General features: G+C 38.0%; 5 protein-coding genes across 6 annotated transcripts; all 5 read left to right on the top strand.

The window, feature by feature from the left end:
* The first annotated feature begins 843 nt into the window (after positions 1–843).
* LOC126601315 (B3 domain-containing transcription factor VRN1-like) lies at positions 844–2,763 on the top strand. Its single transcript, XM_050268007.1, has 4 exons — positions 844–1,314; positions 1,769–2,114; positions 2,214–2,386; positions 2,494–2,763. Exons 1-4 carry the CDS (start codon positions 844–846, stop codon positions 2,761–2,763), a joined length of 1,260 nt encoding a protein of 419 aa, XP_050123964.1.
* Positions 2,764–4,582: 1,819 nt separating this feature from the next.
* On the top strand, positions 4,583–7,189 carry LOC126584705 (B3 domain-containing transcription factor VRN1-like). Of its 2 annotated transcripts, none has more exons than XM_050249039.1 (5): positions 4,583–5,018; positions 5,096–5,650; positions 5,803–6,037; positions 6,372–6,592; positions 6,731–7,189. In XM_050249039.1, exons 1-5 carry the CDS (start codon positions 4,911–4,913, stop codon positions 6,977–6,979), a joined length of 1,368 nt encoding a protein of 455 aa, XP_050104996.1. In that variant the 5' UTR covers positions 4,583–4,910; the 3' UTR covers positions 6,980–7,189. The 2 variants fall into 2 exon arrangements, with proteins under 2 accessions (XP_050104996.1, XP_050104993.1); XM_050249036.1 differs by having other exon boundaries at positions 5,803–6,040.
* Positions 7,190–11,467: 4,278 nt separating this feature from the next.
* LOC126601305 (B3 domain-containing protein At1g49475-like) lies at positions 11,468–11,997 on the top strand. Its single transcript, XM_050267999.1, has 2 exons — positions 11,468–11,578; positions 11,683–11,997. The coding sequence occupies exons 1-2, from the start codon at positions 11,468–11,470 to the stop codon at positions 11,995–11,997; spliced, it is 426 nt and encodes a 141-aa protein (XP_050123956.1).
* Positions 11,998–12,360: 363 nt separating this feature from the next.
* LOC126584721 (B3 domain-containing protein At4g34400-like) lies at positions 12,361–16,526 on the top strand. The gene is made up of 3 exons (XM_050249051.1): positions 12,361–12,622; positions 12,721–13,293; positions 16,345–16,526. The coding sequence occupies exons 1-3, from the start codon at positions 12,593–12,595 to the stop codon at positions 16,426–16,428; spliced, it is 687 nt and encodes a 228-aa protein (XP_050105008.1). The 5' UTR covers positions 12,361–12,592; the 3' UTR covers positions 16,429–16,526.
* A 377-nt stretch (positions 16,527–16,903) lies between these two features.
* Positions 16,904–19,513, top strand: LOC126584728 (B3 domain-containing transcription factor VRN1-like). Its single transcript, XM_050249061.1, has 3 exons — positions 16,904–16,987; positions 17,317–17,420; positions 19,081–19,513. Exons 1-3 carry the CDS (start codon positions 16,909–16,911, stop codon positions 19,318–19,320), a joined length of 423 nt encoding a protein of 140 aa, XP_050105018.1. The 5' UTR covers positions 16,904–16,908; the 3' UTR covers positions 19,321–19,513.
* Positions 19,514–22,759: the final 3,246 nt, after the last annotated feature.

Raw genomic sequence — 22,759 nt, 5'->3', positions numbered from 1 at the left:
AATTTTAAGCTTGAGACTCAAAAACTGTTTTTGAGTTAAAAAAATTAGATTCAGGTTCAAAAAATTTAAGTAACCAAGAAAGTACAAGAGAAATTGTTATGAGAGATCAGAAGTTGTCAAAACAATGGCATGATAAACGGTTCAAATCAAATGAGAAAGATGCAAAAACACGAAATTCGAACATAATACCTCTCACTTCCAAGTGAAGAGGAATACTACCAGACCGTAGTACTGAGCGGCACAGACATTTAAAGTAGGCTCATTTTTCATCTCAACTCTCACTCATTCAGTATCTCTCTCTCTCCCCTCCAATGGCTCCTTCCAGTTTCTTCAAGATTGTCATGGCAAAAGATCTTCAAGAGAGAGAGCTTGTAAGTTGATCAAAACTTTGCTTCTTGTCATTTTTCTCATTTTTTGTAACTTGAAAGTTGGGACCTTTATAAAATGCTCTGTTTTTTGGCCTTTTATTCTTCATTCGTTTCCCTTCATATGAAATTTTAGCTGCTGTACATGTAGTTTCTTGAGAAATTCTTACCCTTTTTGGTTAATTTGCTTTCCTTTTCAGATTAAAAAGGCACAACTCTTTTACTGATTACTTCTCTTAAAAACATAAGTTGTTGTTTTCACACTAAAACTTTGATCTGCTTCCTTTTGGAACTTATAATTAAAGCCAAAAGCACTCATTTCGGCTTTTAACATGCTAAAATATGGCCTTCATTTTTGGCATCCCAAATGAACCATTGTTAGAAAATCAATCCGATGCCGATGAGCAGTCCAAATCATAATGTCCCTTCGTTAATTTATGTCACATGTAGTCTTGATATTGTAGATAACTATAGATACATGGTCATATTACTCAGAGCAAGTTATCCATTGCAGAGACTTCCAGAGAGTGCTGTGGTTGTGTATGGAGATTATCTAGGAGACAACGTAGTTCTCAAGGTTCCGAATGGAGAAAAATGGCCGATAGGATTGACTAGCCGTGACGGCAAGGTTTGGTTAAACAAGGGCTGGTCAAAATTCGCAGAGTTTTACTCACTAGACCATGGGAACTTACTGATATTCAGCTTTGAAGGAGATCATTCTCACTTCCACGTGCGGATTTTCTCGAGGAGTTGTTTAGAGAAAGACTTCGGTTCATTTTTTAATGTTGAAGACAACTTAAGTGGTGAGACAGATAATGTTGGTTCATCCGAGTCACCTCTAATGGGGTCGTGTAGCAAGAGAAATGGTAAAGGCCCTGCATTTCCGCTGAATGCTCCTCCAAGCTTCTTCAAGGTAGTCCTGGATGATACAATTCGAGATGGGAAGATCGTAAGTTATAACTTTGCTTCCTTTTATTCTATTTCTACCTATATTCTCTCTGCCTGAACTTGTTAACTTCAGTTGATATTCTTAGCATGAAAGTTGAAATCTTGTGGTGATATTTCTCATCTTCTCTAGAAAACCGTTGACTTGCCTTGCACATATCCTACATTTACCTGCTCCTATGTATATTTTGATCTTGTTTTCGAACTGGTATGTATATCGTAAATCGTCATACCCCTGTGCTAATCAAACTTTACTAATTACTGGTATGTTATATGATGATTCTTGCATCGACTTGTTCTTTTAAGTTGGGACAATATCGGTGATACTGGTGGTGGACCATGTTGGGCCTATAAAGTTTATCATAATCTTCATTATAAATTACATAAAACAAGCAGCTGAATGTTCCAGTAATATTTTCTTGTTTTTATTTCTTCATGAAATGTGCTATCGACTACAGAAAATTCCACCGATAGGTTCAATGAAATATGAAGATTTTATCGGAGACAAAATGTTCCTTGAAGTTCCAAATGGATTAGTATGGCCAGTAGAACTGTCAAGGCGTGATTGTGAGATTTGGTTACGAAGGGGCTGGCTGAAGTTTGCTCGATTTTACTTCCTCGAGCTGGGGTGCTTATTGTTGTTCACCTACAAAGGGATCTATTCCCATTTCCAGGTTCGCATTTTTCGAAGGAATACTTTAGAGATGGACTACTTCAATTTAAGTGATGAAGATGAAACCGATTCCAATTCAAGTGGGGAAATTGAATGTCTAATGAAGCATGACAAGGAAAGGAGGACTCACGGTATCTTCACTGTGGTTTGAGTGCACATTTAGAATACTTTTGAGATTTTTCCTTTTCTTCTTAAACCTCTCATGGAGTTGAATAATTGGAATTAAACAGGTGGTGATGGAGGCATGTCTGCTGCACACAGATCACCAAAGGTCCTTTCGAGAACTGCTCAGAGTGAATTGGAAGATAAAACTGAAAGAGCCTTTGCGAAAGCTAGAAGTTTCAAATCTCGCAATCCATTTGTTGTGATCAGAATGCGACCATCATACATTTCAACTCACTTGGTAAGCTTTTTTGCAGCAACCCCAGTTTGTATATGTGACTAACATCAACCCCATTTTGGCTTCGTCCATATGTGTTTAACTTGTTTCATTTTATTTCTGTTTTGCAGAAATTACCTATATACTTTGCCCAGGAACATATTTGTGAAAGCGGCGAACGCAAAGTGACTCTAAAGATTTCAGATATGAGATCTTGGTCTGTTAAGTGCATTATCCAGGTATACAAGTGTCAGACATGTGCAAGATTCCAGGATCATGGTTGGAAAGCGTTTGCAAGAGACAATAGACTTGAAGAAGGGGATGTGTGTGTACTTGAGGTGATACCGAATACCTCTAAATGTGCACTCAAAGTTTACATATTCCGAGATAAAGATCAATGATGCGGATGCCTTCAACAACGCTAGCGGAGGAGCACGACTTAATGTTCTGATCATCATAGTTGTCATTAGTGACTATTTGAGTGTCTTGGGTTGTGAAGAAGATATTGAAATGATGAGACAGTCTAACTTCATTTGCAGTCACCTTAGAACCGAACAATTTGAACATGATCTGATGGATTGATCGATGTTGTCGAATTATTGTTATTCAGTTTCGGATTATTTTTCTACTAAATTTATGGTGTTTCGGATGATTCATCGTTTCAAGGATTGATGTGGTTAATATTTTCATGTTCGGAGATAGTATTTTTGTGACAGAACTATACCATGCTTTCGAAAGCAAAAACAGAACTGGGGGCTGCTCTGATCCGCTGCTGCGAGAGTTTGATTTCTATGCTGATGACATGCTAGTTAAATATGCAGAACCACTCAGCTATGTGCCCGGCAGCGGCAATAACCTTGTTGTTTGTTGACTTCTCTGCAACATTAGGTGTGTACATGCCCAAAAACTTACAGAAGTTCATACTCGAACTTGTTAGGTCATCGTTTAAAGTTTCGTTTTTCTCCAAATTCTTTGTATTTATGTCCTTAAGATCGTGTGGTAATGATCACTCATGCTTAGTTCACGGGGATAATATTTTCTTAAGGATAATGGTAGACAGACTAAATTTTTAAACCAAATTTTGTAAATCAAATGATATAGATGTTGATGATTGAATTATTACTAAATGTCGATTAACAAGCTTAATTATTTTCTATTAGTAACATATCTTTGGTTTGCAAATTTATTTTAAAATTTTGGTCTTCCTAGTATTATCCTTTTCTCAATACTTTTCTTTGGTAAGCATTTTTGTTGTGTTTTCGCTTCAAAATTCAAATCTATAATTTTCTTTTCAGAGAAATTTTAACAACCTTTTCACTAACTTTGGCGTTTAGACATTTTTTCTTCTTCAAATGACATGTGTCATTTATTATATAAAAAAACAAGAACTTTAATGCATGTCATGTGAAATTATATTTTCTATTTTTCATTATTAATTCTTATCCACAATATCGTTTTTGTGTATTAGCAAAAAAAAAAAATCTTGTTTTTGTGTAATAAAATGACATGTATCAATTGTCTCTTAGGATTATAGTCTAGTGATATTTCTCTTCACTTGTAAGTGAGATGTTTTAGGTTTGATTGTCAAAGAGAAACCAAATTATAATGGTCACTTATTGTGAGGTTCAACTCAACTCCTACTCTTTAGTGTAGATAATATCAAATGTATTAAAAAAAAAATACCAAATGTCATTTGAATAAGTAAAAGATTTCAAATACAAGTGCAAAAGTTGGTAGCACTCCCCTTTCGTTTACGGAATAGGATTCTTCCCCTTTCAAATTCCCCTCCCTCTAGTCCCCTCTCATTTGAACGATCACGTTTAAGCCATGTCAACATCTTGTTTGAATTTCTTTATAGAGAGAATGAGTGATCGTAATTGAAGATAAAATGAGAGAAAATTGATTAAGGTGATTTGGACACGTGAATCAAAAATCTACAGATGCTTTAATTAGAAAATGAGACTATGAGACATGTCTGGCCAAAAAGGGTAGAGGAAGACTAGAAAGACTTGGAAAGAGACTTTAAAAAAAGATATAAAGTACTTGGAGCTAACAAAATGCTTGGTGCAAAACCGAGCGCAATGACATTCTAAGATTGATACATCCGATCCCACTTAGTGGATAAAGCTTGTTGTTGTTGGAGGGAGAGAGAGAGAGAGAGAGAGAGGTAGAGGTTAGTGACAAAGAAGGAAAGAGAACGAAAGGGAATTTGGAGGTAAGAGAATCCCACTCCATTTAATACAATTTTAATTTCCATATTATAACATCTCAAATACATTAATAAAATTCCCCCTTGTATCGTCAAAATTTTCTATAATAAAAAAAACATTAATGATGATATCTAGTTTTGGTTTGGGAAGTTGAAGAAGCTTTGGCGTGTGAGAAAGAGAGGTTCTTTAGCTTCTGCCTTCTGGTTGGCAGAGCCTTCTTGACCAAGGCATTTGCTGTTTTCCAAAAACAAAACACAATTATATAACAATGCAGCATTGCAACAAGCTATGAAATACATCTGAAAAGCTCCCCTAATTTTTAAGTAGAACTACCTGCAATGGCTTCTCTTCTTCCGGAAACTGATCGTGCACGGCCAACATTTTCGGCTACCACTCCACATTTTTTCAAGATCATCCCGAATGAAGCTTCTAGATACACAAAACTAGTAAGTTCACCTTTTTCTCTTTACTTCTTTGAGCTAGACAGCTACTTAATTGAGTAATTATTTTTGTTGTTGTACAGAGGATTCCGGATAAATTTGTGAATAAATATGGAGAAAATATATCAAATCCAATACTTCTTAAGCTTCCAAGTGGTGTAGAATGGGAAATCCAAGTAAGAACTTGTAATGGTGACATTTGGTTTGACAAGGGTTGGCCGGAATTCTCTGAGTTTTACTCTCTTGATTATGGAGACTCTCTAGTTTTCCGCTACGAAGGGAATTCCAAATTTCATGTTTGCATATTTGATAGAAGTGCCACGGAGATTGAGTATCCGTTACCATTTCCGGAGGTGGAAGAAAGTGATGAAGATGATGATGAATCCTTCAAGGTTTTGGAGGATTTTCCACCCTGCCCAAGAACAAGACAGAAATCTCCGTTGCCATGTCCTCTGCCTCGCATGAAAAAGAGAATAAGCACTTCTTCAAGTAAAAAATTCGGAAACAAAAGCTCTGCAAGGAGGCATCCATTGACCAAAAATGAAAAATCTATAGCTCTTCAGAGATGCATTGATTTCAAATCTGAAAAGCCTCACTTCAAGGTTGTGATGCAGCCCTCCTACATATTCCATAATTTGGTAAGCTTTCTATAGACAATCAAACATTCTCTGTTCAAATATTTATTTATTTATTATCTTTACTTGTTGCCATGCAGTGTTCAATACGATGTAAAATATACATGAAAAAGTAAAACAAATTACTTTTGCCTTCTTTGTTTTTCTTTTTGAAGATTTTGCCTTCGGAGTTTGCCAAGAGGCATCTTATGCAGCAGCCAACTGGTAGTGCCATCCTTTGTGTTCCGGATGGAGGAACTTGGCGTGTTAAATTCACATATGCAAACCAAATATCTCGGTTCTTGTGTGGTTGGCTGGCGTTTGTAGGAGATAATGATTTGAGAGTCGGTGATGTGTGTGTCTTTATCTTGATTAAGGACATTCCGCTCTCGTTTGAAGTTGTCTTTTACCGTGGTACAGAAGCAACAAATTTCTCTTTTTCTCCAAGTTTACAATGAATCAGTTGTTAATATTCGAATTTGTGCCGCGTTACAAATGCATAGCTTCCACATAAATGTTTTGTTCCATTTTAGGACCTATTGATCAACTGACATCAGTACGGACCGTTGATATGTCATCAACAACGTGACATCCTTTTCACTAAGAAAACTTCACATGTTACTGATGCATTTTTCCCAATATTAGTTTTATTATTGATCTGCATGGAGAATTTAATGTTGTTTAAGTTAATGCTTTAACTAGGTCGCTCTGGAAATGATTATATACTTTGTTGATTTTACTGTAGGCAAGTGCAAAATGGGGAAGATTAATGGCCGGCATGTTAGTCAGAGGCCTTGCACTTCATCTTTGAGTGCTTCTGAAGTTGCCAACATGTCAAAGATTTCTAATCAGGTTACCCAAAGGCCTTCATGTTTGAAGGCTTCAAGGGTTCTTGAAGCTGCTAACAAGTTCATCACAAAAAATCCTTTCTTTAGAGCCACTGTGCGGCCACCATCCAAGCTAATGGTAGGGTCATTGACCACATATTTATACAACTTTGTTTCAAGCCTTCAAATTCAAATACTCTATGAACCTTGTTAGTTGTGCATATATTATGTATATGTAGTTGCTCTAAATTAGGTATATATCATTCATCGTATGCAGTATGTACCAGCCGAGTTTGCCAAGAGATTAAAATTACAAAAGAAGCAAATTGCAGCTCTTCGGGTCGGAGAGCAATTGTGGCCTGTTAATATAATTGGTTACAACAATGAGGGAAGCAGACATTCGCACATTTCTGGTGGGTGGCGTGTATTTGCAGAGGAAAATCGTTTGAGAGAAGGAGATGTATGCACATTTGAGCTGGTCGAGATAAATGACATTGTGCTGAAAGTTCATATTTTCAGAAGTTGATTACTCAAAGTGTGTACTGTCATTTAAAGAGGGACGAGCTCAGTTACCATGTTTTGCTGCGAAATAGACCTCTTTTTGGCTGCAGTTTCAAAGGTTCCTAAATACAATTTGTACTTTGTATTTTGATATATTGGTAGCATAATATCACTACTATAAAAAAGTTGAGGTCTCATCGTAAACTAGTTATAAGGCCTTGCATGGTCCCTTTTATATTCTCAACACTATATATATTGACTGTATTGAAGTTTGCAAAGAGTTTCATCGAACAAAAGAAGCACATTTTGCTTTCAGAGCATCTCCAAAGAAGATGTCAATGTCAAATTTTAAACATAAAATTTAAATTTGACAGCCTATGTGGTATTTTGACATCTTTCCAAATTTTATTTTCTAATCGATATGTCAAATTAAATATTATTTTATTAAAAAGAGATTAGGCAGGTAAAAGATAAGAAAAAGCAGAGTACAAAGAATTGGGAGATTCGGACTGGCATTTCCCACCCCCTTCTTTCCACACACCCCCACAGGTCATACAATTTGGGCTATGGGTTTTCCAATTACCCACCAAATCTTCCCAAAATTACTTTAAAATCTCCGATTGTAAGCGATCGATAGGAAGATTCGGACTGGTGGGTTGTAATCGTTCGATGAAGAGAGCATCATTGGGGGACGATTCGATGGCGGCGGCGAGTTCAACGGATGTGAAGATGAAGAGGATTAAGGTGGAGGAAGAGGAGGAGAAGATGGTGATTGACTGCGTTGACCAGGATAAGCTGAAAAGGGCAGGGTTTTCGAATCTGGACGACAATCTGATCTTCGAGGTGTTCAAGCACGTGGACACGCGGACGTTGGGGATGGCATCGTGTGTGAGCAAGCAGTGGCACAAGATGGCGGAGGATGAGCGGCTCTGGGAGCTGATATGTCCAGGCACTTCTTAGGTTTGGGTGAGAGAGAGGAGAGTTGCAGATCTATAAAAAAAAATTAATAAAAAAACATTTGATGCCGTGGTCAAATTTGACAGCAAGGGAGAGCTGTCATTCCATGTCATGCCACTGTAAGTTTGTGAGTGTCAAGGAGAATGACTTCTTGTTTTCGACAAACTTGTAATTCAGTTTTGAGTTATCATGTTGAGAAGATTACGTGCTTACTTGGCAGAGATTGGGAGTCCTAATAACATGCAACTATATTCAAGTAACCTTATCATGCTTTAACAAGAGTTCATCATGGAATATGACCATATCGAAACCCTAATCAATATAGAATATTCGAGTATCAGTTGATAGGCCTAATATCAAAGATGGTTAGCTATATATTAGGAGGTTCCTGCACTCACATAATTATCCATTATGAGCGTAACCCTATTCTAAGCTGGAACTTTGGGCTGTGGAGTGTAGAAGATCTCATTTTCATCCTTCTTCTGCAATGGCGAGTTCTCCTTTAGGTAAGCATACTTATTTTACGTATGCATATTTATATATGTATGTGATTCTATGCATGCAGTGTTTTAACTGCTTACAATCACATCAGATTTGACTTCTCGATTGGAAAGCATTGCAGCTGTCTTTTATTATTGTTATTGCTGATTTGAATATTTTGACATCTCTTTTAGAGATGCTTTCATACAACCATATTCATCTCTCTTCACATTCTGATCCTCAATCACCTCTCTTTAATGTAGAAGCCTGAGTTGGTTTCATTGAGTTCTGCTGAGTTGCCTCTTCCAATTTTACAACTACGGCAATGGATTGTATGGTGGTTTACTGTAGAATATAGTTTTGAGAGGAATGCTGATGAGATGCTTTTAATGTCATCTTATAGTTTAACGTCAACTCTCGTGTCAGCATTATAAAACATCGTGTTAAAAAAATGAGTGATAGAAAATCCATGAAAAATCTCACTTTTGAGAAAGTTTCCTTAACATTTTTCTATATATATAAAAAATAAACAGACAAGAAATTATTCCAAAAAAAAGAAGAAGTTTGCACAAATACCAACTAAAGTTATAACGGTGTGCAATTACCAATATGTTCAAAACCAGAGAAGTGTTCACGTTATACAATATTGTGCAAAAAATACGAGATGATGGAGAATTCATAAAGAGTCTCACTTTGACAGCTTATGTGGCACTTTGACATCTTTTAAAGTTTTGTTCACCAACCAATATGTCAAATTAAATTATTATTTTATTATTTTATAAAATAAATTATTAAACTAATTAAAATTTAATAAAGGACATTTAAAGTTCTTTTTTTTTTAGATGGAAAGGAGCGGAACTGGATCCCCTCCTGAGCATAGGGACTGGAGCCTGCTGAGCAACCCATCTGAGCTTTTGAAATTTGATCCAACGGCTACAAACAGGAGGCCCTTCTAAAAGTTATAATAATTACAGCCGTTGGATCAAATTTCAAATGCCTAGATGGGCTGCTCAGCAGGCTCCAATCCTTATGCTCAGGAGGGGATCCATCACACGGAGAAACTGTCACATCCCTTCCTAGGCCCCCATCATATCCCGGGCTCGACTCCACTGTAGCATGATATTGTTCGCTTTGGGCCCTGACCACGCCCTCACGGTTTTGTTTCTGGGAATTCACACAAGAACTTCCCAGTGGGTCACCCATCAAGGGACTGCTTTACCGCGAACTCGCTTAACTTCGAAGTTCTGATGGAACCCGAAGCCAGTGAGCTCCCAAAAACCTTGTGCTAGATAAAGATGAGAATATACATATAAGGCTTACATGATCCATTCCCCTGGGCGATGTGTGATATTACAATCCACCCCCTTTAGGGGCCCAACGTCCTCGTCGGCACACTTCCGGTCAAGGATTGACTTCGATACCAAATTGTCACATCCCCGCCCAGACCCCCACCATATCCCGGGCTCGACTCCACCGTAGCACGATATTGTCTGCTTTGAGCCTCGACCATGCCCTCACGGTTTTGTTTTTGGAAACTCACACGAGAACTTCCTAGTGGGTCACCCATCATGGGATTGCTCTACCGCGAACTCGCTTAACTTCGGAGTTCCGATGGAATCCGAAGCCAGTGAGCTCCCAAAAGGCCTCGTGTTAGGTAGATATAAGAATATACATATAAGGCTTATATGATCCACTTCCCTAGGCGATGTGGGATGTTACAGAAACCCCTAGTACAACCTAAGCCCATACGAAAGGCTCCATTTGTAGCAAGCGGTAAGGGCCTATGGAGATTTCCATACTGGAAGCCCGTATCCGTAATGCCATCAGCCACAAAGTTTGCTTCGCAATACACATGATTCCATGATATAAGCTCGAAGGTTCCCGCTATAAATTTGATGTCTTTAATGATACTCCTCACTCTCCAGGGGACACCACTAGTTCCCTGAACCGCCTCAATGATAAGCTTTGAATCCCCCTCCACCATGATCCTCTAGAGCCCTCTGCATCTCGCCATCCAAAGTGCATCCCTTAGAGCCAAGCATTCCGCAACATTGATTGAAACCTCCCCCTAAGTGTCTTGCCCCAGCTAACACTGGATCACCATTGTCATTTGGAATGACGAAACCCCCAGCCGCTACATTATTCTTGACTGAACCATCAAAATTTAGTTTGACAAAATTATCATCCGGAGGAAGCCATCTGATTAATCGATCCTGCTTCTTCCGAGAAACGACATCTTTTTTATTAGCATTGTTATAATCATTCGCCATGTTAAAGGCCAAAGTCGCCACTCAATGAGGGTGGACCTTAACTTTATTGAAAACCACGTTGTTCCTCATTTTCCAAATCTGCCAACACATAATGTAAAGCTAAGACTCGAGAGATTCTCACCCCCATTAGAATCCAAAGAATAAGTGGCTAAATAGAATGTGGAAAGGATATTTAAAATTTAATCAGTAATCTGTTCACCTTCCTTGATTGAAAAGAAATAAAAGGTAGAATAATTGCATCGGTCAACTCTACATTAATTATAATAAATGATTGAACTAATTAAAATTTAATAAAATACATTTAATAATTAATAAAAAAATATTTGAAACTACTGTCAAATTTTACAGCAACCTCTTTTGCTGCCAGAAATTCGCAGATAACAATGATATTTAGCTTTGGGTTGGGAAGTTGAAGAAGTTTTATTGTGTCGGAAGTTGAAGAAGCATCTCAAATAATGAAAGCTTAAATGCGGCAGAAATTCGCAGCGCAGCCTTCATCATAACAACTCCTATTTTCCAAAAAAGAAGAACAATTATTACAACAATTACCTGCTCCAGTAATTTAATTAGCCGCATCCTTTAAAAAAAAGGAAAACTAATGAAAATGTATTGAAAACTTTGAGTTTTAATGATAAGGACAAAATAAAGGGTAAAGTGAATAGTACCGAGATTGATTTTTTAGTGTAAAAATGTGGTTTTTCGTTAAAGTAAACAGTAACATGAGCTTTTCGTTAAAGTTTCTTAAAAAAACTACAGCTTTACTCCTACAAGTCTACAAGCGCTGAAATAAAATCTTAAGCGCTGCAATGGCTTCTCTTATTCCGGAAATGGATCATCGTCAACGGCCGAGCTTTTCTCCTACCACTCCCCATTTTTTCAAGATCATCCCAGTTGAAACATCTAGATGCAGAAAACTTGTAATTACTCACATCTGTATCAAATATTTTTTTGACAGAAGATTGCTGATGAGCTAGCAAGCTAATTGAGTTTTTTTTTTTTTATAGCGTTTGTTGTTGTACAGAGGATTCCGAAGAAATTTGTGAACAACTATGGAGAAAATCTATCAAATCCAGTACATTTCAAGCTTCCAAGTGGTGCAGAATGGGAAATCGAAGTGACAAGGCGTGGTGGGGAGGTTTGGTTTGACAAGGGTTGGCCAAAGTTTTCTGAGTTTTATTCTCTTGGCTATGGTGACCGTCTCATTTTTCGATATGAAGGGAATTCCAAATTCCATGCTTGCATATTTGATAGAAGTGCCACGGGGATTGAGTATCCATTACCATTGCCGGGGATGGAAGAAACTGATGAAGATGATGATGAATCTGTTGGTGTATAACCCTTTAGCTGAAGCTTGGCAACAAGAATCATGTCTCTATGTTTTGTTTCTGTTTAAATGTGAGCCATTGGATCATAGTCCACATGGCACTTTAATCTTGTATCTAGCCTAAGTAATAGAATAAGCCAAGTGGCATCATCTCATAGGATGATACCAATGAATGGCTAAGATTGTATTGTATGTTGAAGAGTGAAGGATCTCCCTTCCTTCTTCATATAACGGTTAGATTGTATTGTGTGAAATGTTAATGAAATTCGAAGAGACATCTTTGCAGCTTCTTCTCTCTGAAACTCTCTCCATCTTTGAAGACAACCTTCATTGAAACACATACTGAAAACACACACACAAACACTAACAGAATCTGTGGAGATCCTGGAGGACTTTCCGCCGTGCCCAAGAACAAGGAAGAAATCTCCATTGCCTTCTCCTCTTCCTCACAAGATAAAGAGAATAAGTACTTCTATTGATTCTACAAGTAAAAAATTAGAGACCAAAAGCACTTTATGGATGAAACCATTGGGCTGAAAATGAGAAAGCTATTGCACTTCAGAGAGCCATCGATTTCAAATCCGAAAACCCTCACTTCAAGGTTGCCATGCAGCCTTCCTACATATTCAACCAATTGGTAAGCGTTCTATAGTAAAATCTTCTGATATGATAACCATAATTCTCTTCGAAATGTTTTCTTGTTGCCTAACTTGGATTTTGTTTTTCTTTTTGAAGATTTTGCCTTCGGAGTTTGCCAAGAGGTATCTTACGCAGCATCCAACTGGTAGTGTCATCCTTCGAGTTCCGGATGGAAGAACTTGGAATGTTAAATTCAAATATGAAAACAAAAGAGCGCGATTCCTGCTTGATTGGCTGGCATTTGTAGAAGACAATAATCTGAAAATCGGCGATGTGTGTGTATTTATGTTGATTAAGGGCTTTAAAATTACATTTGAAGTCGCCTTTTACCGCAGTAAAGAAGCTGCAATTTGCTCCATTTCTTCTGCTGCAAAGGAATGTAGTGGGGGCCTGCGAACCGCTCAGAGAGGCCAGGAACCATTCACAATCTCTGAAAGATCAAGAGCATATAAAAGCTCCACATCTCTGGACGAACCTGATTATGAAGATGAAAATGAGGACTCTGTTGAAATCTCCGATGACTTTCAACGGTGCACGAGAAAAACAAGGGAGAAATCACCATTACCCTCTCCTCAACCACTCAAGAAAATCAGAACAAGTAATAAAGCAGCAAAAAAATGCAACATCAACTTTAGGCCAACAAAGATTGAACCTCGCTCAAAATTTGCAGTCAAAAGTAATCATATATTAGAAAATTTGGTTACGTACTAAATAGGCAATGTTTTTTGAAAGACCTCAACGGTATGAGGAAAATAATTTAGGCACTTTTTTGAAAAAAAAAACAGTATTGAATTTATTTTTCCATCACTTTGACTACTTTTTATTAAGGGTAAAAATGTAATATAGTTAGTAATATAGTTAGGTAGTTAGTATTTGGTTAGAGTAGTTAGGATTTCTTTATAAACAGTATGTGTAATCTTCATTTGCTCAGTTAATATAAATCCTATTTCTCTCTCTAAACTCTCTCACTCTAGAATCTCTCTTGTTTCTCTCTATCTTCTTCCTCTTCCTCTGTATCAATCCTTCATCTTTTACAATGTAGTTAACATGGTATCAGAGCCACCAGGCTCACGCCATGGATTCTGGTGGTTCTACTTCTCATTATTTTACATATGTTTCCAGCTTAGTTTCTTTTCCAAATTTTCATTGGGTGTTAGGATAAGCTTCTGGGTGCTTCCGTGATCATTCTTTTAGGTTGATTTGTTTTTGGGTTGATTTCTTTCCGATCAAATTCATGAGTCTCCTTGTGCCCGATTGAAAGCGAGAGATCGAAAGTTGGAGAACCGAGGCAAAGTTCTCGGCTTGTTTGACTTCGGAGAAATGGCGGCTTCACCGATTCCAATCCCATATGGGCTGATGTTTCTGCCATGAGGACCGTCGCGCCTTAACCCTAAGCGCGCCTTCGATTTTGCCTACACACTGGAACAGCTGATTTGAAAGCTCTGCTTCCCAGATCCACACTTCTTCAGAATACGAAGTCGATTCGATCTTTTACGAGCCATTTTCTGAGTCGTTTGAAGGCCGATGGATTGTTTCTTCGAAAGATGAGTACCAAGGGGTATGGAAACTGTCCAAGAGTGAGGGACATGATGATTACGGGCTTCTAGTAAGTGAGAAGGCGAGAAAGTATGCAGTGGTGAAAGAGATGGACAAGGCTGTGAGCCTTGCTGATGGAACTGTTGTCCTACAGTCTGGGTCGGGATATTTGAAGAACAATGTACCAGTCAAGTGGGTTTTGCTCCTGGTCCTCCGTACACACCTTCTTCTCCTTCGACGATACGGACAGCATGCTCCGCCGGAGGAGCTTATCAGGTTCTCTCTCAGCATTCTTGGGTCAAGATTGAAGTTCTTATCAGGTTCTTGATTTCTGGGTTTTCACAGTGCACATAATCTGTATGATTAAATGTTTCAGTAAGAAAATGTTCACTATTTTGTTCATCTTTGAATCTCTTCTGGGATATTAGTGTAATATTTGGGATATTTGGATTCAAGACTATTGATTGTCGTGGTCAGTTTGAGTCTTCTTTGGGTATTCAATAAGGTGAATTGTAGTGATTTGTGGCTTGGTGCGATGGGTTTTGAAGATGGGTTCTGTTTGCAGTTTATTTTGTGTATCAAGTATCTTGGGTCTTGAAGATGAGTTTGTTAGCATTGTTTCTGGTTTTTGTGAGTGGAGGATGTTGTTGCCCGTGTAGAGGATGAAAGTACTGGCTATATATTACCAAACAAATGGTTCTGAACCCCTGTTACTTGGTCAGTCTGTCAACAACTCGACTAATGGTGATGTATCTATCGTTTCACCCAATCTTAGCAGTATAAAATGGAGAATAAGGGGAACTGGCAGTCCCATTTCAGTGAATCTTGGCAGATCAGTGTGCCAGGGCAAAGCAACGAAGCAAGCAGCAATGCCTGTTTATTAGATTCAGCAAAGGTTACTGGAGTGAGTGTTCAGGTGCTAACTGAGGAGTTGTGCAGTATATTTCTAATCACAGCCTGTCATTTCAGAGTCTAACCAACTCAGTTGTTAGCATGAATCTACAGTAAGTCCGGTTATACGTTAAAGTTTGAAGAAGTTGTTAACGGTAAATCCCACGAAGGGTAATCCCGTGGTTTGAGTAGGTAAATCCCACGAAGGGTAATACTACATAGATGTTGATTTCAATTGTTGAAATTGTGAAGGCCGATGCCATTGTTCAAAGAAGTTGTTTTTTTGGTAAAATCCACAAAGGGCGATCCCGTGGTGCTATAGTTAAGGCCGATGCCACACTATAGTTTGTTAATTTTCTGTTTTTGTAAATATTAAAGGCCGAAGCCAAGTTGAATGAGATTGTTGACGGTGAATCCCACGAAGGGTAATCCCGTAAGAAGTGTTATACCGGCATGAGGGTGTGCTACAACTACTTTATAGAAGGTTGTTCTTGTGTACAACTCCTGATAGAGGCAGCGGCATACAGGTGTCTTTATTTGTAAGGCAGTGGAAGAAATTTGGACAGACAGACAGAGGTTTTTAGTCAACAGCTTCAAAGAGGTCATGGGGTACACTTGTTTGATTCAGTGCTCTGGGAAAGCTATAAGCTTTGGTGATATGGTTTGAGTATACGCGCTTACTCTCTGTCGTATGGCCGTACATCTGCTTCAAGTTGTATGGTTTGATTCAGTGTCATGTTTTCTACATGACTTGCTGTTGAAGTGGTTTTGAAGGTAGTATTCACTGTGATGATGTTTGAATAGTTGCCTTTTGTCAGATGGTGATGTTGATCAATGGCAGAAAGATCGTTATTTCAAAAACCTGTGTGCGCGCAGGCTAATCCAAAGTGTTGACTCTAGTCAAAGTGCTACATGTGGACAGATGTTTGGGTATCAATCCAATGGTGGTTTTCCTAAATCTACAGTTTCAGTGCTACCATGTCTCAATTCTTCCAATCTCAAACTGAGTTTCCCCAGTTGAGATTGAGGGGGAGTATTAAGGGTAAAAATGTAATATAGTTAGTAATATAGTTAGGTAGTTAGTATTTGGTTAGAGTAGTTAGGATTTCTATATAAACAGTATGTGTAATCTTCATTTGCTCAGTTAATTCAAATCCTATTTCTCTCTCTAAACTCTCTCACTCTAGAATCTCTCTTGTTTCTCTCTATCTTCTTCCTCTTCCTCTGTATCAATCCTTCATCTTTTACAATGTAGTTAACACTTTTAACGCATTACTTTTGTTTTGGTCACAGGGGGAGATGAATCAGATGATGATTCTGTTGTATTCTTGGACAAATTTGCCTCCTGCCCGAAAAATTTCAAAAAATCTCTGTTAGCATCATCAACTACAAGTGGAAAAGCTATAGCTCTTGAGAGAGCCATTGCTTTCTGCTCCAAATCTGTAAACCCTTCGTTTTGGATTGTCATGCAACCGTCGTATGTCACTCAAAGTTATTTGGTAAGATTTTGTATATACAGAATCCTTTGAAGCAAATAACAAGATTAATGTGTATTATTCCAATATTTTTCTGAAATACTTTGTTCTCGTCCTAATTTCCTGTTTTCCATTTTTTCAAAGTATTTACGATCAGAGTTTACCCAGAGACATCTTCATATGAAGTCTGCTGGTGGTAATGCCATCCTTAAGGGTCCGAATGGAGGAACTTGGTCTGTTAAACTCAAATGTGAAAACTCGAAAGCCAGGTTCCTGCAAGGTTGGCAAGCATTTGTAATGGACAATAATTTGGAAGTGGATGATGTTTGTGTTTTCACCTTGATGAAGGACGTTAAACTTTCTTGTTTGTGTTTTCACCTTGATGAAGGACGTTAAACTTTCTTTCGAAGTTTTTGTGTTCCGCACTACAGAAGCTGCAAATTGCCGCATGTCTCCAACTGGTAAATAATCAGCTATTAATTTTAGAATTTGTGCACCATGACTAGGTTTGTATAGGTTAGTTCAGTAATGAAACTGTGGTCCATTCTTCAATAATGAACTGACTGTTGATTTGCCATGGGTAATGAACTGGCTGAGGTCCGTTCGCCCATAGCATTATTGTCAACAAAACGTAAGACCATATTATCGAATACATTTTCGACAATATTGATGCACTTTAAAGAATGGACGTCCTGCACAATGTATTCTGTGGTGCATAAGTTTAATTATGTCTAACCAAAAATTTTGGCCGAGGAAATATGATGATTATACTTTGTTGGTTTTATTAAAGGGCCTTCCGATACATCTTTTAGCGCTTTTGAAGCTGCCAACAAGTTCGTTTCAAGCAATCCATTCTTCAGAGTCACCCATGGTCTGGGGTCATCCCGTGTGTTGGTAAGTTTCATTGACAATTGAATATCAGAGTGCACAAAGAACAAGACTAACAAAATAATAGGAATATTATTAAATAAATGAGAATACCGGAACGGCTACAAAACCCCTAGAGACTACATTGTGAATAACTTGATTCTCAACTGACTAACAAGCATGTTATTTATAATAAACTAACCATAACCTAAAAAGGTAAGAAACCGAAACCCTAGTGCTAACGGGCTAAGCTCAGAAAACCAAATATTCAAATAAATTAAAATCCTAATATTTTCCAACACTCCCCGTCAAACTCATGGCGGTATACGACATGGGTTTGCAAACAAGCAGATGCGGACTGGCTCCGTTAGGCAAATTGGTAGGTATGCAAACTTGACTTGACTTGACTGGACTTGACTTGACTTGACTGGCAAACTTGACTTGACTTGACTTGACTTAACTTGACTTGACTGGCAAACTGGTTCTTGATTCTTAATTCTTGACTTGACTTGACTTGATTCTGGCTGGCAAACTGGTTCTGGTTCAAATTGGCTAGTGTTGAGAGTATGGAAAGAACTCGTCACTAAACGGACGAGATTTTCATATCTCAATTGTAGCAACAAACAAACAAACACAAATACTATCACTCGAGTAGTCACAATTCCAAGTACTAGAATGACGGTCACAAAACAATCTCAAACAGGCCAACAACTCGTGTGGACCTAAAAACAAACTTAACCATTTTTTTTTCTTGTTGCCCGTGGACCTTAAACTAACAACAAACAATTGTTTTTCTTTTTCCTTCTCTTTTTGCTTTTTTTTTCTATCATTTCCTTCCTTCCCATTTTTCTTTCTTTTTTCTTTCATGCGAACAAACAGCAAAACCTTTCTGTTTTCCTTGTTTTTTTTTCTTGCAAACAATCAATACCAACTAACAAATCTAAAACGAAAACACAAACAGCGGAAGATGACGGAAACAAAACTGATACAAACAAATTGATACCAACGAGAACGGATTGAACCCTAAGGATCAAACCCGCTCTGATACCAAGTTGAATATCAGAGTGCGCAACAAACAAGACTAACAAAATAATAGGAATATTATTAAATAAATGAAAATGCCGGAACGGCTACAAAACCCCTAAGAGACTACATTGTGAATAACTTAATTATCAACTGAATAACAAGCATGTTATTTATAATAAACTAACCCTAACCTAAAAAGGTAAGAAACCGAAACTTTAATGCTAACGGACTAAGCTCAGAAAACCAAATATTCAAATAAATTAAAATCCTAATATTTTCCAACATTGACAACATATATTTACAAGTTACAACTTAATACCTGTTAATCATCTCCATTATACACAGGGCCAGTGCGAAAGTTAAATGTAAGGCCATCTCACATTCAAATACTTATTTTTTTTAACCATGTATAAATGCCAGAAACAAAATTTTATTGCTAAGAATCATCATCAGAAATCGTCAATTTACAAATATTATCATGCATAGGTGCCACCCATACATCGTTGATCCGTCACATATGTATTCATACTCAAATCGTTTTTTTTTTTCTATGTATTTAGAAAAATGCTTTTGTGGTTCAAAAAAAGAAAAGAAAAATGCTATTGAGACTCACTTTCACTAGTGTTTCTCGTGTTTAATACTACATATCTATTTTGTGCAGCGTATTCCAACTAGTTTTTCCAAGCACTTCATTGAAAAGAAGAAACAAATTGTGACACTTGGGGTTGACGATAGAATGTGGCATGTGAGTTTGACTGTTCATTGGCATAACGCACTTAAATTATCCTCTGGCTGGGCTGCATTTGCTGAGGGAAATTGTTTGACAGAAGGAGATGTTTGCATATTTGAACTTCTCGACAGAAATAATATCTCACTGAAAGTCTGCATATTTAGATGTTGATTATTGTGGTGTTGTTTGTCGTGATAGGGTTTTGCTTTGTTGGTTCCACTGCTCTTTGTTAGAACTGTTTGTGGATGCTTTGGTAGACCTTATGGGTTTTTGCCTCCTTTTGGTTCAGTCTTCTTTTCATTTGGAAATAAGAAAAATATCTGAATATCTGTTGGATTATGAGTTAATATTGCTTCAATTTCAACTACTTATGTGCAAACATCTAATTACAATAGTTTTGGACGTTCCTGGACTTAATGAGATGCATGCCATTGTATCATTGATGTTCTATGTTCACATTTCATTGCATCTGCTCATATTCAAATTTGATGTCAGTGCCTTGTGTTGTGAATTAATGGGCTGGTTATCGGAAAGTGTTGGAAATTGGCTCGGCTGGTCGGTGGACATGAGGGAGTGGCGCCCGGCCAGTTATGCACAAGAAAATCAACGATGAACATGGCTCTCTTCCAAATACATTTTTATTTTTTATTTTATTTTTGAACAAAACAATATTATCTACACCTTAGTGTGTGAGAGTGAGCTAAGCCTCACAATGGTAGGTTATGATGTATTCCTCAAGTGCTAGGCTTGGAAGGATTCAAGGAGCACTGCACGAAATATGGTGGGAAAATTGTTTTGGTCGTTGGGCCTGGAAATTCAGGCATGGAAATTGCTTATGACACTATAACAAATATGAGCACTGCACACTATGCCCTTTGAGGCCAAAGAGCACCAACATATGTGCTCATAGACCAATAGCAACAGTGCAGCAACTAACTTTCTATCTGTGCCCTTTATGGACGTCACCATTGCTAAAAGGGCACAATAAATTGTTTGGTGATCAAAGAGGCAGGCACAAATAAAGGCCTTTTTGTGTCTATGTTCTGACAAACTTGTCAAATGACCTTCTCCATCCATGTTTGCATTATTTTTGTTATTGTGCCCATTAGGTTCTGTTTAAAAAAAAAATAGAAATGTAAAATTTTGAAATAAAACCAAAAATTTAAAATTTTCATAAAATCAAAGATGACAGTCTCGGCTGTAAAAAGCAATTCAATAGTAGAAATGGAATGTCTATAATGAAACTACATAAATATTCCTCATAAAGAACATGTTTACAAGTGTTCAAGATAAAAGACCAACAAAATAATGAGATTTTCCTATCAATGTATCCATGCATTCCTACATATAGCGACCCATAACTGATTTTACCCTTTTTCCCAGCTCAGTGGATTATGTAATCACCTTCCTGAAATCCAAACCAAAGGAAAAATGAAAAAGGGAAAGGATCACATATTTCCAGTGATGTTTAACTACCCAAACATCCAATCAACATTGAGAATTCATTAGCTTTACACATATATGATAACAATAACATTTTCATTTTCTCCGACAAAAAGAGAGAACATTTTTCTATTGGTACAACTAAATGTCCAATGTACCAAATGGGTTTAAACTGCTAATCCATACAATAGAATTCCATATGTCATCAATCACATTTTATTCCAACTAATTTAAGGGAATGAAAGCTAATCACTTTGCAAATTCCATATGAAACATACCAAATGGGTTTAAATTGCTAATCCATACACTAGAATCCAAATCCAATCCAAATTCAACTGTGGTCCTTTGAACCCAAAATAACAACTATGAGGTGTAAGGCCAAGGTTAATATGGAATTTATGCATCCCCTAAAAACCTACAATCAACAACAACAACAACAACAACAACAACAAAGCCTTTTCCCACTAAGTGGGGTCGGCTATATGAATCCTAGAACGCCATTGCGCTCGGTTTTGTGTCATGTCCTCCGTTAGATCCAAGTACTCTAAGCCTTTTCTTAGAGTCTCTTCCAAAGTTTTCCTAGGTCTTCCTCTACCCCTTCGGCCCTGAACCTCTGTCCCGTAGTCACATCTTCGAACCGGAGCGTCAGTCGGCCTTCTTTGCACATGTCCAAATCACCGGAACCGATTTTCTCTCATCTTTCCTTCAATTTCGGCTACTCCTACTTTACCTCGGATATCCTCATTCTCAATCTTATCCTTTCTCGTGTGCCCACACATCCCACGAAGCATCCTCATCTCCGCTACACCCATTTTGTGTACATGTTGATGTTTCACCACCCAAACATTTTGTGCCATACAACATCGCTGGCCTTATTGCCGTCCTATAAAATTTTCCCTTGAGCTTCAGTGGCCTACGACGGTCACACAACACGCCGGATGCACTCTTACACTTCATCCATCCAGCTCGTATTCTATGGTTGAGATCTCCATCTAATTCTCCGTTCTCTTGCAAGATAGATCCTAGGTAGCGAAAACGGTCGCTTTTTGTGATCTTCGCTAGATTGCTCCGGTCATTAGTGTGGATAAGTATATAAATGGATAGAGATAGGAAAGTAAACACAGGATGTACGTGGTTCACCCAGATTGGCTACGTCCACGGAATAGAAGAGTTCTCATTAATTGTGAAGGGTTTACACAAGTACATAGGTTCAAGCTCTCCTTTAGTGAGTACAAGTGAATGATTTAGTACAAATGACATTAGAGTACAAATGAAATTAGGAAATATTGTGGGAGAATGATCTCGTAATCACGAAACTTCTAAGTATCGGAGTGTGGTATCATCTTGACTTGCCTTATCTGTCTCATAGGTAGATATGGCAGCTTCTCTGGAAGTACTCTTCCTCCATCCAGGGGTGGTATCTTTAACTGGTGGAGATGCACAAGGTAATGTATCAATTTCACTTGAAATTTACTTGTAGTTTCAGGCTTGGTCAAGCGCGATACAAACCATGTAGTAGGAGTCCCCCAAGTCGCCGAGCTAGGGGATCTGCTGAAAGAGGTGACAGACAAGGTAAGCAATCAGAGCTCCAGCTGATTGTTCACCTTCTCCCCATCTTGCAGCAGCATGAAGGATAAAGAGAAGAAAAATAAGAAGATATGATATAGGATACTTTTGCTTTTGAAGAAGTAACTTTCCACAGGCTTATTCTTGAACTGAGCTGGAGGGTTTTCTGGTTTCCTCCAGAGTATAAGGCCGACTGAAGAATTTGAGGGTCAAAACAAGTCCATCAAATCTAGAATACGTTCGACCCTGCTGATATGGGATACTTTTGCTTTTGACAGAGTAATGGATGTATCGGCACGTGTGCTGTTACGCTTGTCTCCACATGCTTCCTTGTATCCTTCGCACTTGCCCTATATGTTCCTCAAGCAGATGCGGTATCTTCCCTGGAAACATAAGATGTTGAAGATGAGTACTCGAGAGCAATGCCAGGTAAGTAATCAGGTAAGGGGTTCCAGGCAGTCAGTTCCTGGCTGGGAGCTTGATTTCAAGTGCTGACTGATTGCTCTCTTTCTCCTTGTCTTGCAGGTAAAAACAATGCCAAAGGAAAAGACAGGGAAAAAGCATGATATGGGATACTCTTGCTTTTAACCCTGATGATATG

The sequence above is a fragment of the Malus sylvestris genome, chromosome 2, assembly GCF_916048215.2.
Source record: "Malus sylvestris chromosome 2, drMalSylv7.2, whole genome shotgun sequence".
Lineage (NCBI taxonomy): Eukaryota > Viridiplantae > Streptophyta > Magnoliopsida > Rosales > Rosaceae > Malus > Malus sylvestris.
Note: the sequence above shows the minus strand (reverse complement) of the source record. Positions and strands in the feature narration are given on the sequence as shown.